Here is a 19249-nt window from a genome sequence, read left to right as displayed (position 1 = left end):
CCATTGAACCCTCATGGAAATAAACATGGAAAGTGCATGTCTTTAAATCATGAGATGATATCTAAAGAAAAACAATCTCCACTCCTTTGATAGCACTGTTATGTTATTTATGTGTCATCATCCTTGTGTTCTTATCTTAGCACACTGACTAGTCATCTGCATTGTTGGATTGGAATTTGGAGAGATCTGGTCTTTTAATTATTGGAAGGGTAAAAATAAGGTCTGAGTCCTCAAAAGTGTGGTAGTCCTTGAGACTCATTCTGTCTGAAGTTCTGTTACGTTTGAATTTTGTGTGGCACTCCCTGCGATCCAAAAAATCAGAGAAAATCCAATTTGTTACTCTTTAATCAGAAGACTTGGTTTACATTTAGATGTGTGTTTTGATCTACATGAAAACATACACTAACCTCTTGCCAGGCTCAGACAGCCACCAGGAATTGCTGGGTCCATCTTCGAGATCTTTGAGGATTGATGGAGGGACACTTTCATCGATAAGGACATCCAACTGCAATTAAAGCACATTAGGATTTTTTAGAAGCCAGATTTTAAAAACCACCCGAGCCATTCTTCGGAAAAACAGAGCTTTATAAAACAACCCCTAACCACGCATGGCTTCATCCAAATGTCTTACCTCACTCTTTTTATTTTTAGTTTCCTCAGAGTTTAAGACATCTGACAGATTGGTCTCTCTATCCAGAATGGGTTGAGAAGGCATGCTTAAAGGATCTATGAGAATTTCAGAGGGAACAGCCGGGTGCTTCCAAGAAGATGGTGTGTCAATGCTCCACTTCTCATATTGTCCAAATGTACCTGTGGAGTTCAATTTAGTTTAGATTGTTAGTCATTTGATTCCTGAACAAATGTCTCTAATAAATAGATGTTTTTTTGTTTTTTTTTTCAGTGAATCAGACACGTACAGCTTATGTCTTGTAAAACTAAAAATTTAAAATTTAGACTATTTTTTCAAGTAGTTGCCTGTAGGTCTACAAAAAGTATGGTCACATTAAAGATCAATTGTCAGTATTGTAGCAGTTGCCAACTTGACAAATTTTGTAACTTGAATTTGACAAGTACATTTTTCAAGTATCTGTACATTATCAAAGTATTTTTTTTTTATTTTACTTCAGCATATTCCAAATCAAAATATCATACTTTTTACTCAACTTAATTTAATAAAAACATACCATTCCTCGTTATTTTGAACTGAATAAATCACCACCCAATACCCAAACTGAGACGCGATAGATCGATTCACGAATGAGCCAAGTCTTTCCAATGAACCTGTCAAATCGGTTCACAAATTGCACTGAACTATTTATTCATGAATCTGACTCATCTTGAGTCAACAACTTATGATTCAGTGATCCGGTCAAAATATTGTATTGTGGTAGCTTGAATGATGCAAAATTCACTAATTCCGAATTTTAGCAATGATTATTGTAAATGAAAATCATATTTAAGTCATGGTCAACAGTTAAGTCAACAGTCATCTGTGAACTAAATCTGCTGTAAACGTGTACATTAATAATAAGTATAATGTATAATAATAAGTATGGTAAGCTGATAATAAAATGAAAAATGTTGGCTTATTTGCAGATCAATACATATTCCCCTGGTTTCACTGACGAGGCTTAAGCCTAGTCCCAGACTAAAACGAGCTGAACTGTTTTAACTGAAAGCAACTACTTAAAATATGTCAGAGCCATTGCTTTATCTCAAGATGCACACCAGTAATGTTTTTTTCTAAGGCACATTTATAAAAGCTAGTTAGATTTCTTAATTGAACTAAGGTATAATCCTGGCTTAATCTAAGCCCTGTCTGTGAAAACAGGCCATTAAATGTTTGTACTAATCTTTCTTTTTAGCTGCTGATAATGACTAGTACTCTAGTACTGATTAAAATAAATAAGCATGGTTCATCAATCTGCACTTTAAATACTAAATAAAATCAATTACTTGTGTACTTTTACACAAGTAATATTTAAAATTAGTACTTTTACTGGAGTAATATTATATTAGGGTATCTGTTATTTTACTCAAGTACTTGATTAGTGTACTTTGTCCACCACTGATTCTAGTAGTCCCTCAGATCACAGCTTGACATAGAACCAATTCATTAGCGTCATTCTTTCAGGTGTTAAACTAGACTTGTACTAAATGGTTTTGATTCACTAAAAAGAACCACCTCAAGAGTCTTTATTCTGGAATCAGACTACATTGGTTACATAGATTTAATAGCGGTGTTGTGGAACCGCAGAATAAGTATTGAAGGGCAACGCTGTCCAAGTATTTTAATATGATATTTAGTACGATACATATTGGTTAAAGAATGCACATGCCACAGCCTTTACTTCCAGAAAAAAAAAAAAAACATCTAAGCAACTTGTAGATGTACCTATAAACTCCCCATGAATACTCCACAACCGCACTGAGAAGTCCACTGAGGATGTAAGTAGAAACTGGTCCTTGTCAATTAACTTCAAGCTTTAGGAGAAGAAATTATGGTAACAATGTTAATGAGATGACTTTTTTTATAACAAATATTACTGAAATATTATTTTCACTTATTGTACCTAGTGATGTTGCTGATGTGTGCACGCCAGAAGTTCACCTCTAGAAATGAATAACACCACATCAAGACTCAACATGAACAACAACAAAAACTAAGTCACACATACAGTGGTGTGAATAAGTATTGGCCCCCTTCCTGATTTTTTACTTTTTTGCATGTTTGTCACACTTTAATGTTTTAGATCATCAAACACATTTAAATATTAATCAAAGATAACACAAGTAAACACAGTTTTTAAATGAAGGTTTTTATTATGAGGGGAAAACAAAATCCAAACCCACATAGCCCTGTGTGAAAAGTGCTTGCCCCCCGCTCTTAAAACGTAACTGTGGTTTATCACACCTGAGTTCAGTTTCTCTAGCCACACACAGGCCTGATTACTGCCACACCTTTTCACAATAAAGAAATCACTTAAATAAGACCTGCCTGGTAAAGTGAAGTAGACCAAAAGATCCTCAAAAGCTACACATCATGTTGAGATCCAAACACATTCAGGAACAAATAAGAAAGAAAGTAATTGAGATCTGGAAAAGGTTCTAAAGCTTTGAGACTCCAGCGAACCACAGTGAGAGCCATTATCCACAAATGGCGAAAACATGGAACAGTGGTGAACCTTCCCAGGAGTGGCCGGCCGACCAAAATTACCCCAAGAGCGCAGCGACGACTCATCCAAGAGGTCACAAAAGACTCCACAACAACATCCAAAAGAACTGCAGGCCTCACTTGCCTCAGTTAAGGTCAGTGTTCATGACTCCACCATAAGAAAGAGACAGGGCAAAAATGGCCTGCATGGCAGAGTTCCAAGATGAAAACCGCTGCTGAGCAAAAAGAACATAAAGGCTTGTCTCAGTTGCCAGAAAACATCTTGATGATCCCCAAGACTTCTGGGAAATTACTCTGTGGACTGACGAGACAAAAGTTGAACTTTTTGGAAGGTGTGTGTCCCATTACTTCTGGTGTAAAAGTAACACAGCATTTCAGAAAAAGGACAACATACCAACAGTAAAATATGGTGGTGGTAGTGTGATGGTCTGGGGCTGTTTTGCTGCTTCAGGACCTGAAAGACTTGCTGTGATAAATGGAACCATGAATTCTGCTGTCTACCAAAAAACTCCTGAAGGACAATGTCCGGATATCTGTTTGTGACCTCAAGCTGAAGTGAACTTGGGTTCTGCAACAGGACAATGATCCAAAACACACCAGCAAGTCCACCTCTGAATGGCTGAAGAAAAACAAAATGAAGACTTTGGAGTGGCCTAGTCAAAGTCCTGACCTCAGTCCTGTTGAGATGCTGTGGCATGACCTTAAAAAGGCTGTTCATGCTCGAAAACCCTCCAATGTGGCTGAATTACAATAATTCTACAAAGATGAGTGGGTCAAAATTCCTCCACAGTGCTGTAACAGACTCACTGATTGCAGTTGTTGCTGCTAAGTGTGGCCCAACCAGTTTAGGGGGCAAGCACTTTTTCACACAGGGCTATGTGGGTTTGGATTTTGTTTTTCCTTCATAATAAAAACCTTTATTTAAAAACTGCATGTTGTGTTTACTTGTGTTATCTTTGATTAATATTTAAATTAGTTTGATCTGAAACATTAAAGTGTGACAAACATGTAAAAAAATAAAAAATCAGGAAGGGGGCAAACACTTATTCACGCCACTGTATAAAATGAGGACTGTCCTTACTTTCAGGAGGGTTTTGTTCAGGTTCCAGGGCATATTGCTTGACATTATAAACGTAGATGAAACCGAAATGATCGGCTGTAAAAAGCATGCTGTCATCCTGCATTAAAGCCAGTTTCACAATCGCCTGCTGATGCTGAGACTTAAAATATTTTGATTAGAACCTTTGTTTTATTCTGTTGACACTGAATTAATTATCAAACTTTAGGAAAGATACATTATATAAGCTATGAATACATGATACTTACAGCCTGAAAAGATGTGATGAACTTCCCACCATTCAGAACACTCCAGAAATTAACAAAACCTTTGAAAGAGATGAAATACGTTCTGCAAATTGTATATGAACTGATCATTTTATTCATCGCAAAGACCGATTTACCTTCAGAATCTGAAGAGACAAGCGAAGCAGAAGAGGACAATTCAGGAACAAACGCTCGGGTCTTTAAGAAGATGAGGCTCAGCACACTTGTGCAGTGAACTATTGTATTTGATTAAAAAACAAACGCATAAAGTCATCAACACCTCAAAACACATTCACAACCACAAAATGAACAGAATTAAACTCCATCTCACTCTTAAATGAATAGTTCATCTAAATAATAAAAGTAGTCCATATGAGTTGTGCATAATATAAGCTACGAAGTTTTCACATTACAGATTTGATTTAGGATCATAAAATCATGGGAATATTGGCATACCAGGATGACTGCTGCTTTGTTGAGGGGTCAGTTGAGGGGTATTGAAGCGACACAGTATGCGTTCAGACACTACATTCCATACGATGATCTCCCCGTCATAGCTGCCAGTGGCCAGGTGGTGTGGTGTGCATTGAGCAATGCACAGGATATCTTCTTTGTGTCCATTTCTCTGTGTGTGAAATATTCAACACATTTCCCAAAGTGCCCCTGGGATTCAAATTACATGTGTGTAAACATGGGTGTAAGTTGCTAATACCACATCGTCCTGCCAGTAAGGTTTAGGTCCCTGAATCTTCTGAGTTTCCTCTTTGGAAGCCTGTCCAAAGAACCAAAAAGTAATAATCTGGCCAAGAATGGTCCATTCAGATATGCAGAGGCAACCTGACCAACAAGTACTAATCATGCATATGCAAAAAAAGAGGAGAATATTCCATTTGAAGGTTGTAAACGTAAACTTTTGCCCTTTCACAAGTAGAATCAGTCCTAAATGTAATATTTTATAGAGGACAGTGGGATCTGTTCTCTATTTCATATTAAATATTCCTCTACCACTTAAAGAATTAATAAATCAAGTTACCCTGAACACTTAATAGAGAATTGACAAGAGATGGGAGGGGAAATTTTGAATAAAATTATATGGGTATTATCCAGTTGTGTCATAATCATGCATTTAGGGTATCTTTTTTTTTTTTTTTTACAAAGCTTGGATTCTCTTTTCTAAAGTGAACAAAAGCTTTTGCAATAGATCGACTGTCAGATGGGAATGGAGGAATAAACCAGACCAAATAGCACTCAAGTACATTTGAGGAGGGAGGAACAGTGAAGTAAATGAAATATGGAAATGGAGTGAACAGCAATAAAGGCGAGAGTACCAGGGGGAAGAAACAGGTCATGGCAGTCAACCATTTTATGAGAGCCATCTGGGGAATTACGCTGATATAAAATAAGGTCGTGAGGGAAGCAGGCTGGTCACTTTATACTCACCAAGTAAATGTCAATCCTGCGATCCCAACCAACAGAAATCACAAATCTGCCAAAACAAATAAAAAAGCACATCAGCCAAAAAATGAGGAGGATAATAACCATGAGGATTATGTTGCTCACAGTCAGCAGAGACTCACGCGTTCCTGTGCAGTTTCAGATATAGGCAGTCACAAATCTCTGCACATTTTCCATCTGGGAAAAAAACATAAAGCTTTATAGGAAATGTGGGATAATATCTTCAATATTCTAAATAATCAGTCATAGTCAAGAGCAAAGCAAATCAATCAAATGCACATTACGAATGATACGAAATTAAGGAATTATTGACCTCTCTTGAGTATCTTCACACACTGGCCATTGTTGAAGTTCCACATCTTAAGGCACCCATCTCTTCCACCAGTTACTAGCCTGGTGAAAATAAAAAAGAATAAAAAACACTGCAAAAAAAGTAATATTTTGCAATGTCATATATTTAATTCAGCTTTAACAACCTCCTTCCGCTGGAGTCAAACGCCATGCAGGTAATTGCAGACTCTCCATGAGCACCTCCAAACTCAAACATTTGAGCTCCAGTTTCCACATCCCAGACTTTGACAACCTGAATTCAATTAAATACATTAAAGTACTACATTTAAAAAAGATGGATTGTTGCTTTACTAAAAACAGCTCAGCTTGTCAAGAGTTGAAATTATATTCTGGATAAAAATGTTTATCTATTATTTGGATCTTACAAAAAATTAATGTTAAAGGAACCTTGACTACTCACAATAACAAGCAATTTTAGTCACAATTTTAACCAAAAAAGAGAAACAAAACCAAAAAAAATTTCAATTTGTTCCTCACACAAAGCTATCATATGACTTTATAAGAACTGGAATATAGCACACAACTCAAATGAAGTAATTGTATGCTTTTATGTATGGAGTCAGTAAGCTTTTTTTTATTATTATTTTATTTTATTTTTTTAAGAAATGAATACTTTCATTCAGCATGGACACAATAAATTGATCAAAAAATCTTTTACACTTACAAAATCTGTCTATTTCAAATGCTTTTTTTAAAAACTTTCTAATCAAAGAATCTTAAATAAAAAAAAAAATTTAAAAAAGTATCACATTTTCCACAAAAATATTAAGCAGCACATCTGTTTTCAACATTGAAATGTTTGAAATGTTTCCTTAGCAGCAAATCAACATATTTGAATTATTTCTGAAGGGTCATGTGACACTGAAGACTGCTGAAAAATTAGCTTTGCCATCACAGGAGTAAGTTACATTTCAATTGTAATAATATTTTTTCACAATGGTACTGTTTTTACTGTATTTTTGATCAAATAAATGCAGCCATGGTAAGGCTTCTTCCACAAACATTGTAAAAATCGTACCAGAGGCAAACTTTTAAAAGATTTTTTAAACGGTTTTCTGAGCGGAACAGAGCATCTGCATCCTCAATGTATTTCATGCAGATACTTCTCAAAACCACTCACCGAGCCCTCAGAGCAGCTCACCACCTGCTTAAACTCATCACTGTATCCACAGCACAACACTGGCTCTTCATGGGACAGAATCTGATTGCCCTTAGGCTGTGGTCTACAACAGATGGCATATGAAAGGAGAAAGGAAGCTAAATGCATGACAACTGATGCTGAATGACATTATAGTTCTAACTAAATACATATAAGCAACTTATAGCCAACTGATACTCAAAACAGGCTTTGAAATCTTTGTTATATAACATCCAAGATACATACTTTGTCTGAAGGGATAGTAAGGCAAGAGAATCTGCAGCAATGTAGAGCCCCTTTACAGCTGAAGAGTAGAGGCACGCAGACAGTTCTCCCTGGATATTACTTGCTTCCGGATCGGCAGTAAACAGACATGTCTCATCCTTAATGTGCCATATCTAAAAAATAAAAAAATAAATAAAATGTCATCATAAAAAAATAATACATTTTCATTTATGTTGCACCGCTCTAGGACTAGTTCACAGAATATGAAAATTCTGTCATAATTTACTCACTCTCATGTTGTTCCAAACCTTTATGACCTTCTTTCTAACATGAAACACAGAAGGAGAATTTTAAAATACATTCTGCGTTCTGTTTTGAAAATAATTGAGGGCTGGGGCTGGCAAGCTTTGAAAAGGATTCAAAAGTAATAGCATCATAAAAGTGGTCCTTGTGACCACCACTTCTGAATAGCTTTGCATGATGAACATGTCATAGTCTTGCATTTCTAGTTTCCTGGCTGGTCTTGTATTTGGGAAGTGAATTTCTCCAATTACTCTTGATGGTTATACCATTTTCTAAAGTGGGGAGAGATGTGTGAATACTATAGGTGTGTTCCATTCGACCGTAAGTGAGTACGACTTCACAGGGTATTTCGCCATCTTAAGCGAGATTCCATTCCGAAGGGAGCGAACATGTTCAGTTCGAAGGGCACTGCGAACGGCATAGGGAATAAGGGAACATCGATACATCACTTCACAGGAAGTAGAGAGGTAAAATTACCCAACTGTCATTGCGCACCGTGTCACCAATCAGAACTATTATGGAGCAGAGCCGTTGAAATAATTATTAAACGGCTCTCTGATGGAGGAATTTACGTTTGAATTTTGAATATTCATAAATTTTGTTATTATACGAACGAAAGTATGAGGTTATGGCGATGAGTGTTGTATATTTTATTGTATGAATAGGCATGACAAAGTAAAAGTGATGAAAAGCAGCTGAGGCTCTGTCATTTTTTATTTTACTTTATTTACCTCAGAAGTGTTTACTATGCAGCTGCGCGTGGAAAAGAAAGCGCACAAGATGAGACCCAGACGGTGGATTAAGAATACATACAGTTAACCAAATGATAATTTATTTTCATATGGCATGACAGTTACAGCTTCAAATCTGTTAAGAGTCAATTTTAAATTGCAAAGTAAATGATAATATTTATTTATGTTATATCATAATCTGCGCGACACCGTCGTTGACTTTCTTTGATGACGTTTGCAGGGCGTTCCAAATGAGTGATTATTGCCAGCGAAGTCCACTTCAACTGATTGGTTGGTATTATTATTGAAATGTAAGAAATTGCTTATGTATTTGTTATTTAATGAATCTGGAGTGAAGAGTTATGGGGTGAAATCTTTCCACGTAACGATGGTTTGACCCATCAGCGTGGCGGGAAACTGGTCTAGTTAATCCATGCTCTGTGTAAATTTGGGGAGGGTGACCGATGCGAGTACGGGAACATGTTTGTCTGATGTGAGATGGTCATTTTTGTATTACAAAAATTGTTAGTGTCCGGTTTTGCTGCTCCCAGCATTTTCTTTTGTATTTGTGTTGAATTTATTTATTTATTTATTTATTTGGTGTATTTTGGTTGGCTGCACCTGCTGGTGAAAGGCGTATGAAATAAATCACGGCTGGCGTTAGTAAAAACTTGTGTGCTTCTACTTCCCTGGCTGCTCGACAACACGCTACATGACAGCTTTATATAAACAAATGATCGCCTTCCAAGTGCTTCCGGAAAAAAATTGTAAGTAGAATATGGAAGGCATAGGACATACAACGTAAGCTTTTTGAAGAACACTTTATTTTCTATATTTCTTTTTGACTGAAGAAAGAAAGACATAAACATCTTGGATGACATGGGGGTGAGTAAATTATCAGGACAATTTTATTTGAAAGTGAACTAATCCTTTAACTCAAAGAACGATTCCTTGATGAACTGGACTGGAATGCATCAAAGGGAGATTGGGTGGATTTAACTATTTCTGACTTTAAGAGACTTTGAATACACTTCATAGTCATAGTCATATGGATCTTTTTTTTGGTGTTTTTGGTAATTTTGGAGCTTGACAGCCATGTCCTTATTCACCGTCATTATACTGACAAGAGTGATAAGGATATGCTTAAGAAATTCCCCTCTTGTGTTCGGGATATGTAGGTGAAAGAAAGTCATATGGGTTTACAACAACTTGAGTTTAAATTTTGGCAGCGGCTATTTGCACTAAGCACACTAAGTGTAAATGGCTTATTTTCTCAGCGATAGATGCTATTTACACTAAGTGCAAATAGGTGTAGATGCGATTTACACTAAGTGAAAATAGCAATATATTTGATTTACACTAGGTGACAATAGCGATAGATTATATTTAAACCATGTACAAGTATCAGGTCTTTTCAATAAGAGTAAATAGTAATTAGATGCTATCTATACTTTAATTTGGCAAATACTACTAGCATACTGTTAATATACAAAAATACAGAGGTGCAAAAATATTATGTGTAAATGATTATATTTATTAAAATTATGAAATGGATGCTGCCTTATTGGCAGAATAAAAACCCTCCATACACCTTCATCTAACGCTTATAACAACTTTTATAATTATTAAACACTTGTTCTCAGTTTTCATTTTTAGTGAAAATAAATGCGAGTTGATCGCGTTAAAAGCCAGATTTGCGAGTCTGACTCACCACTTCTGCGCCACCAAAGATGTTGAATTTTTTAAAACCTGAGTGGCCCAACCAGACATTGGCGGAGCTAGTGTAAATAGCGTTGGCCAACAAGGGATGCTATTTGCACTTAGTGTAAAAAGACACTCCATTAAATTTTCACTTTAAGTGGTGCAGTCTTTAAATGTTGCCTTTGGTTTTACTAGTTATATACATTCAGTTTTCTTTAGCTCAGTTTAATGCTGGGCTTTTTCATATTGAGAAGATTTAAAATACTTTTTTGATTTAATATATCCAGATTTGATTTTTGATTTTAGTAATTAATTCTTCACCTTAGCAGTCTTGTCTGTGGAGACTGAGTAAATGTGCCCTTCTTCTGAGGAGATACAGAGGTAGGAAACAGGGGCATTGTGACCTTTCAAAATCCCAGTTGGTCTTCTGCCATTTCAAAATGTAAAATTACTAGCCTGGCATTGAACATCAGTATTTGATGACACAATATTATTTATGTATATTTCATATTTTCTGACACCAATATAGATCAGAGAAGAAATTTTTCAAAAAAATAAAAACTAAGATGTTTAAAAGAATTGAAATCAGAGAGATGCCACTTTATGAAGAAGCTATCCTGAGGATCTAAGGCATACTTAGGGACATAAGGATTCCACATGCGCAACAGCCTGTCCATCCCACCAGTGACCAAAAGATTTTGCTTCTCACAGAAATCAAAGGTCATGACTCCTTTAGGAACGCTGAAGATTGTTTGTTTGCTGGTTGCCCTCTGTGTGACCTTTGTAGACTTTCCCTTTTCGCTCACTTCTGTCATCTCTCTCATCTGCTCTTGCATGTAGGTTGATGGATGAATGCATCCTAATTAAAAACAGACTGCCAAACATTCACACACATCCACATATCCACTCAAAGAGATCACAGCTGACAGATTCAGAGCCCTTTTCCCCTCTTTCTGAGGCACGGTGTGTTATTCAAATGGGTTTAACCGGAGCTTCATTACATTGAGAGTTTTGACAGATCTCTCTTCTGGCATTAAACATGCAAGACGCCAGAGTTGCTATTTTCTTCCTTCTGCCACGTTAGACAACACTGAGAAAAAAATGAGAAAGGAAGACACACTATTTTCTACACGCTCTTGGGCGAATCTGAATGTTTAGGTCAGATTTCACTCTAAAATCAATAGTAAAAATTTCTCAAATTATATTTTGCATAAATAAAATGAATGCTATTTTTAGGATCATTAAGATTATTATTTTTTTGTTCTGTGACATTATTTTCATTCAACTAAGCACATTTCGACCCCTGTTCCATTATCATATTGTGTCCGTATGTTTTCCTCTTGCTTGTATTTCTCATTATTTTTAATTATGATTCTCATTGCTGTAATACAATAATGAGGAGGAAAATGTGCTTAACAGCCATGAAATAGTGTAAAAAAAAAAAAAAAAAAAAACCTCAGTCCTAAGAATAGGCTTCATTTTATTCAGGTAAATATATAATTTCTAATGTTTCCTTTTGATTTTTGGGGTGACATCTAATCCTATTAAAATAGAGAAAAGAAAATAAACACATCCCACTGTACTGCAAAAAGAAAAACAACAGAAGTAATTTTTAAATATTACCTATAACAAGAGCAGAGTCTTCATGCCCTGATGAGGATACAATGGCAGGTATGCTTTGAAAATATTTCACCTGAATTGATAATAAAAGATGCTTATTTTTTCTTTGGGAAGAGAGAGAGAGATGATTATAAAAAAGTATTTCATTAAAATATTTCACTGTCAGTATCTAATGCACTGACAGAATACTTGTAATTGAATAACACCAGGATGAGAAGACAGTGAAACATTTAAATGAATAATAATAATAATAATAATAAATATTTAACCTTTGACACCCAGTCTTGGTGGACTTTCCATCTGATAAATGTTATTTCTGGAGACTGAACTGCACGGTCAAGGCGTATGTTTGGCACGTTGTCAACCTGCGGCAATCTTTTCCACAATCTAGGGCAAAAATGCATTTAAAAAAAGCTTACAAAAATGTACAAAACATACTATACAAAGGACTGTTCCTATGCCTGTTTGGTTTTTGCTTATGTTATCAGAATAAACAATTTAAGGCCTGGACTATGAAGATTAGAACATGCCTGTATGACTTATTATTGTAATTTTGTTTAAAAAAAATTGCACATGGAAAAATTGTACTATTAAGAAACCTTGTTTACCTCAGTTTCTCCCTGATTGATGTTATTAGTAGGATGTTCACACAGCCCTAAAGTGCCAAAAGCTTTGGGATTAGTTAAATACATTGCATCTCATGAAATTCATATGTGTAGGACTGCCTTCGTTTACTTACCTGAGTATCGCCATATACAATGATACAATCATCTGGGCCAGTAGAGCTAACAAAACCAGAGTACATTTTTAATTACAAGAAAAGCAAACATTGGCATATCATCAAAGAGAGTAGTGTGTTCTTGTTCTTAAATATTTCAGTACAAAAAAATTGCATAAGACAGCATAGAATACCCTTATTTTTTTATTTTGTTTGATCTGTTATCTAATATCATGTTACATTAAATGTAGAACAAATTATTTTTTTAAACTAAAACCATATCTAAAAACACTATCAATAACTTCACAAAACAGCAATTACATGAATGTGTCAGACATGGATCTGGTCTGCTCACCAGTAATCCAGGTTTAAAGGCACAGTTTCTAGTGCACTCAACTGACAGCAAGGCTCTAAAGAGGAAAGCTCATAAAACTGGATCTCTCTGGATCTGTAAAGTGAGAGAAGAGATGTTGTTTGGATTGACTGAGGGAAAGGCTGAGATCAGATGTGGCTGTTATATAAAAGAAAATGTTTTTCCCAAGAACACTACAAAGTTACAACTTGAGCAGCATAGCAGAGCAGTCCCCAGACTGCTCCAAGGGAATCGTCCCTGTAATAACTGTAAATTGCTTTGGATAAAAGCATCTGCAAATTGACTACTTCATCTTCATTTGAAACAACATGCCATAGGCAAAAATCTTCCATAGAAGGTTCTGTAAACTGCAGTGTATTATAAAGACTGTAATGTACAAATAAATGTATTTTCAGAGCAGTTTACCCAGTTCCAATAATCAGTTTGTTGTACTCTGGCATTGGCACAAAATCTGTAGCCCATTTTGGTTTTCGAATGACATCTCTCTCAGGCTGGATATAGTAAAAGAGAAATGATTCAAATGAAATATGGGCTTCATATAATTAAAAAAATGAAGAAGAGCAGGAACAAGAAAGCAGGAGACATAAACAAATAAAATGGAAATGTAACCCACAAACACATTCTTCTTGCTCTTCAAATAAAGCTTGGGGGTCCAGAAGTTAACAACTCCATCTTCTCTTAGAGTCACAACGGTGCCATTAGAAGGCAAGTGGATTCTCACAACAGGCTTCCCACGTTTTAGAAACTTAACGTTAGCCGGCAATACAAAGGCTGCCATTTTACTGCGACGTACAGTCTCTTTCTTCGCTTCGTACTCCAGGTATATGTATGTGCAGAACTCATGCTAAAAGAAAGAGAAGAAGACATAAATAGATGTTGTTTTGGAAGTGTTTTCATTATGTCATGGTAAATATTATGATGAGTACATATACACTTATTTTTAAATATATATACACTGTATAACAATCAGTAGAAATAAAAAATAAAAATAAAAAATAAAAAAGGCCATCAGCAGTTCGATTTTGCATTCAAGTTTGGATATTAGGAATAAATTGAATTGTAAACTTAATTCTTTTGTTTGAAAATGTTTGCAATGAGACCCATTTTTACCACTTGCTCACAAAAATTTTTCATATTCAAAAACTCAACGCAAAAAACTTAGATGCATGGTGCATTTGACAAATTGTCCTTTCATCTAAGAGATCAAGTTTAAGATTTAAAGAGGAAACAGTGAATTATTCATACCCATTCGATTTTGCCATCACAAGTGTAATCGATCTTCATGAATAGCTGTTGAATGTGAGATTCTTTCTGTGACATTTCAAAAAGTGGGTGGGAATACAGTGAGAGAGAAAAGACTGTTCAATCATACATAAAGATTTTAGGCCTTGGGTCTCCGTTAATCCATTAACACAAGTAACAGGATATAACTGAACACAAAAACCTCAGAGTACAGTACTTTTACAGTATTTTTAATATAATGGTTGCAATCATACTTACAACTCCTTTCAAACCTGGGCAGTTTTTCACAACAGATTTGAATTCTGAATAATCCAACTTATGGATGCCAGCCTTTGCAAACTCCTGCTCAAGAAAACAGAATTTTATAAAAACATATTTTGTCTAATTAATCATTTAAATTCGATTTCCAAATCATCTAAATATTTTGAATACTTACATCATAAGCCAGTTTAATTTTCTTTAGATCATCAATGGAAATCATATTCTCAATCTATGTTGGACAGCAAAAATAAATTAGACAAGGCGAAAATCTCAGAATGGTTAAAGGAGCATGTGTTAAATGTGCAGGTCTCTACAATGAGGTTTGTAAGAAAGAAGATTAACAGAGATGAACATCACAGAGTCACTGTATGGGGGATGCTAATTCAACATAGTATAAATCTACAAGTGTTGTTTGACATTTGTTGGATGATCAAACAGCACCCTCCAGCATGTCAAAATATGAAACAGCTGCTGGTTTTCGACAGGTTGCTGTCACATGTTCTGCTCCTTACAATAATGAATTCACTTGAAATTGAAATGGCTTCAATGCAACGTGATGCCCTTTAATTATGTTTTGGATCAAAAAGCCAAATGCTCCATCAGTCTGCAGAAAATCAAGAGATTACATGCCAGTCAGTCAAACCACCTACCATGAATAAAGAAAAGATATGATGAAATGATGAAAGATATAAAATATATAGTCAAACCAAAAATTTTACAGACACTATATATATATATATATATATATATATATATATATATATATATATATATATATATATATATATATATATATATATATATATATTTTTTTTTTTACTAGTGGGTGGACACTATAGTTCATTTATGTAAGTGAGGATCGCAAAATACAGTAAACTGTGACATATTATACCCAAAAATTCTTCTTACAGTGGACTACCAGCAAAATTGATAAAAATTTGGGACCAAAAATTATTCAGACACTTTGACCTGACCATGTTTTTGCTTAAGTGTTATCTGACATAATTAAGATTTTTTTTTTTTTCTGACACAGTTTAACTCTGAGATCTTGTCATATTGTATTACCATTTTTTTAAACTATAGTGAATAAACTGTAATAATGAATGAAAAGTTCAAGGTGTCTGAATAAATTTTGGTTTGACTGGGGTTCCTTTCTGGAATTTTGGAGTTTTTGCTTTTAGATTAGCGTTTATTTATTTATTTATTTATTTATAAATAGAAAGGTCTGTGCAATTTGTTAGCAATTTTTCAAAATTCATATTTGAGACTGTATTTTGTGAAAGTCTCTTTAGACCAACTACAGATCTCAATTTACTCAATTGCAGAGGGAACCCAAGGTAATAATAAGAGAAGAGTGACTTATTAAGGCCCGTTCACATCAAGAACGATATCTATAATTAACGATAAAGATATAGTTCTAAAAAATCTTTCTAAATATAAAAGAATAGCACTGTCCACACCACTGCTATAATGCTAACGATATAGAGAAACAATATCATTGAGATCACTTTAAGAACTATTTTTTCCAGCTGTTGAACAATAAAACACTGACAGCCAATCAGAATTAAGGGCTTGCGTATTTAAAATGGCAAACGACACTGCGGAGAAAGACCAGGTTCAGAAAAAGCCACCACTGTTTGCCAAGTCAAACCCCTTTTTCAAGGATACTTTAAAGGATTAGTCCACTTTCAAATACAATTTTCCTGATAATTTACTCACCCCCATGTCATCCAGGATGTTCATGTCTTTCTTTCTTCAGTCGAAAAGAAATTAAGGTTTTTGGTGAAAACATTCCAGGATTATTCTCCAAATAGTGGATTTCAATGACCTCCAGACGGTTGAAGGTCAAAATGACAGTTTCTGTGCAGCTTCAAAGGGCTTTAAACGATACCAGACGAGGAATAAGAGTATTATCTAGCGAAACGATCGGTCATTTTCGAAAGAAACGCATTAGTTCCGTAAGTAGAATAGGGAAGAGTATGAAAAGGGGAAGTACGTGCACGGCGATCATTTGTATTTATAAAGAATATACTGTTGTATTTTTTTCGAAAATGACCAATTGTTTCGCTAGATAAGACCCTTATTCCTCGTCTGGTATCATTTAAAGCCCTTTGAAGCTGCACTGAAACTGTAATTTTGACCTTCAACCGTCTGGAGGCCATTGAAGTCCACTATAAGGAGAATAATCCTTGAATGTTTTCATCAAAAATTTCTTAATTTCTTTTCAGCTGACGAAAGAAAGACATGAACATCTTGGATGACATGGGGGTGAGTAAATTATCAGGAACATTTTATTTGAAAGTGGACTAATCCTTTAAAGAAAACAGATATATGGAAAACAATCGGTCATATCCTAAAAATAAATGGTGAGAAGTATTAATGGTGAGAAGATTACGCCAGGCTAGCAGTGTAAAATAAAATTACCTCAGGTATCTAGTGCTAGTTTTGACAAGATTGTCTCGCTTCCTTTAAAGTTGCAGTGAAAAAGACTAGCCGTTGTTTTTATCCCACTATATTGACTTCGTCAGAAGTCGATTACACTATCAGCCTTATTAGCCTTCCGGTTGGCCTAGGAATTGATAATAGTATTGCATCTGCCACAAAAACAATAAGGATTTCAATTAGGCTGACAGCATTAAACAGCAAAATGAACATATACATTTACTGAAAACAGCTGAGCTACTGTTTACACTACTGAAAAAAATGTAGTTAGCGGTGCCCCTCCTTGTAGTTATTTGCTCTCCTTCTGATAAATACAGATTGTAACTTTCTTGCCTATTTCATTGTGCAGTCAGATGGCAAATTACCTCCAGCACAAACAAATTTGGGCTTGATAAGACAAACGTAATTGATTTGCTTACTGGGGTGCAAGTTCAAGCACTCTGTTGAAATAAATAATGCATGTCTACTGTGTCATTTCATCCAATCGCTAGTCATGACAGATTACCCTGCAATGGTTGCCCATCCAAAGGTCATCCAACTAATGAATTAATGGATTCTGTACTTGATTCAAAATGTAATTTTAGGCAAAGGCTGCAATTTTGTCCTGCAGAAAGTTAATGATTTGGTTTTGGCATATTTAATGAAGCTTTGGTATATGAGAAGAGTGACCTCCAATGATTATACATTGACACCTTTAGGTTATGAGATTGAAGGATGGTTGGCTAAAATGGCAGTTACAATATGGTTGGTTCTACATCAAAGACTGGGACATAATAAACAACTTTCTGACAGATTAAGAGCAGATAAAAGATATCAAAAGATACATACTATACATACACATACCTAAAGTTGATGTAAAAACTGACCGGTCGGTTAGAACAGATGAGTTAAAAAAAAAAAAAGTGCAAAATTAGACCAATATGAGGGAGGGCTCTGTGTGTGAGGGGGTGTGGTTAAATATTAATTAAATATGAACATATTGTGTTATATATGTCTGTATATATGTTACATAATGTTATATTAAATGTTCACGAATTAGTAAATCGTGAGCACGTTTTAGAAAATCGAGGGAACGACATCTATCAGATGATCAGCAGATGCTTTCTTGCAGACGTACGTGTCTTATCTGGGGTGCGGGACTCCATAAATATTAAAACATTAAATCAGACTCTAATTTCATATGCAATATTATGGATCTATGAAGTGCCTCGTCCAGCTCCCTAACCCCCTCGTTTATCATTATAACATTTGCATACCTTGACCAGTGAGAGATGATGCTTGGGCAAGTTGCCATTCAATCTAGGTAGAATATAATTGTTGGGAAATGCAGCCAAGCAGCAGATGCTGCACAAGTGTGACACTTTGACTTTTACCTTGAGCTCATTGAGGGTGTCAGCAGGATCTGCTCTGTAGCGTTTTCGCATGCTGAGTTTAACATTGTCTCCCAGGGTAAGAGAGTGTCGTCTGGGTTCTTGCTTCAAAAGCTCTCTCTCTAGCCAAGCAGGAAGCTGTTGGCTCCTCTCAGTAGGGTCTAATATGGACCCAGTAGAGTGCAGAACCCTGTCAGTCTGCGTGCCCCGAATCTGGTTCAGTCCAGCGGCTCCATACACTGGTCCAAAATCTGTCGAAATACTGCATGCGTGTTGCATTGAATATATTGTTTATCATTTATTTTTTAAGTTATTAAGAAACAACCTTGCAAATGCCCTTTCGTGAGTCACGCATGTCTCAACAGGTAAAAGTAGGCTACTTTTAATATAAGGTAGCAATACTTTTTGCTGTGTGTCATGACCAGTGTTGGGCTAGTTACTCAAAGAATGTAATTTATTACTTGTTTCAAAAGTAATATTATTACTTTATTTATTACTTTCTGTCAACAGTAATTAGTTACACTACTATATCACCATTCCCTCACGCCCCACAGATACATTTTTCTAAAATGTTACTAACAACATATTCTTGCCTCATCATTTGACCAAAATCCACATTGGGTTGGTAAGAAAATGTTTTGTTTTCCAAAAAGATGTTTAATTCTAGTAATCAGAGGGTAGGATCAGAGGGATGTGGGTGGGCAAGCCATGTAATGCCAGAGTAAAGTAATGCCACAACTTACACAACAGTGTTCAGATCATCTTTTCTCCTGACAAAATCAATGAAATGGCAATATTTCCATCTGCTAAATGTAAGCTTT

At 35.4% G+C, this 19249-nt stretch overlaps 1 protein-coding gene across 1 annotated transcript; it reads right to left on the bottom strand.

Annotated features, from left to right (window-relative positions):
• Positions 1–148: 148 nt before the first annotated feature.
• Positions 149–18707, bottom strand: wdr95 (WD40 repeat domain 95). Its single transcript, XM_067364390.1, has 29 exons — positions 18432–18707; positions 14792–14845; positions 14614–14697; positions 14359–14424; positions 13727–13957; positions 13519–13604; positions 13096–13188; positions 12762–12807; positions 12631–12677; positions 12292–12409; positions 12026–12095; positions 11039–11261; positions 10724–10829; positions 7689–7840; positions 7425–7527; positions 6430–6536; positions 6267–6346; positions 6076–6130; positions 5939–5984; positions 5211–5270; positions 4955–5123; positions 4636–4734; positions 4502–4560; positions 4257–4395; positions 2574–2613; positions 2396–2484; positions 632–810; positions 408–505; positions 149–302 (listed from the first exon to the last, which is right to left on the bottom strand). The coding sequence occupies exons 1-29, from the start codon at positions 18705–18707 to the stop codon at positions 149–151; spliced, it is 3129 nt and encodes a 1042-aa protein (XP_067220491.1).
• Positions 18708–19249: the final 542 nt, after the last annotated feature.

The sequence above is a fragment of the Chanodichthys erythropterus genome, chromosome 17 (genome assembly GCF_024489055.1).
Source record: "Chanodichthys erythropterus isolate Z2021 chromosome 17, ASM2448905v1, whole genome shotgun sequence".
NCBI classification, from domain to species: Eukaryota; Metazoa; Chordata; class Actinopteri; order Cypriniformes; family Xenocyprididae; genus Chanodichthys; species Chanodichthys erythropterus.
The sequence above is the reverse complement of the archived record's forward strand: the minus strand, read 5'-3'. Positions and strand labels throughout refer to the sequence as shown.

Excerpts from the sequence above, each read along its gene's own strand:
- wdr95 (XM_067364390.1), bottom strand. The coding sequence starts at position 18,707 with ATGCAACACGCATGCAGTATTTCGACAGATTTTGGACCAGTGTATGGA. Across the intron at positions 12,096-12,291 it reads ACCAAGACTGGGTGTCAAAG|GTGAAATATTTTCAAAGCAT; the intron begins GTTAAATATTTA and ends TTATCAATTCAG. Across the intron at positions 6,347-6,429 it reads TTTGACTCCAGCGGAAGGAG|GCTAGTAACTGGTGGAAGAG; the intron begins GTTGTTAAAGCT and ends TATTTTCACCAG.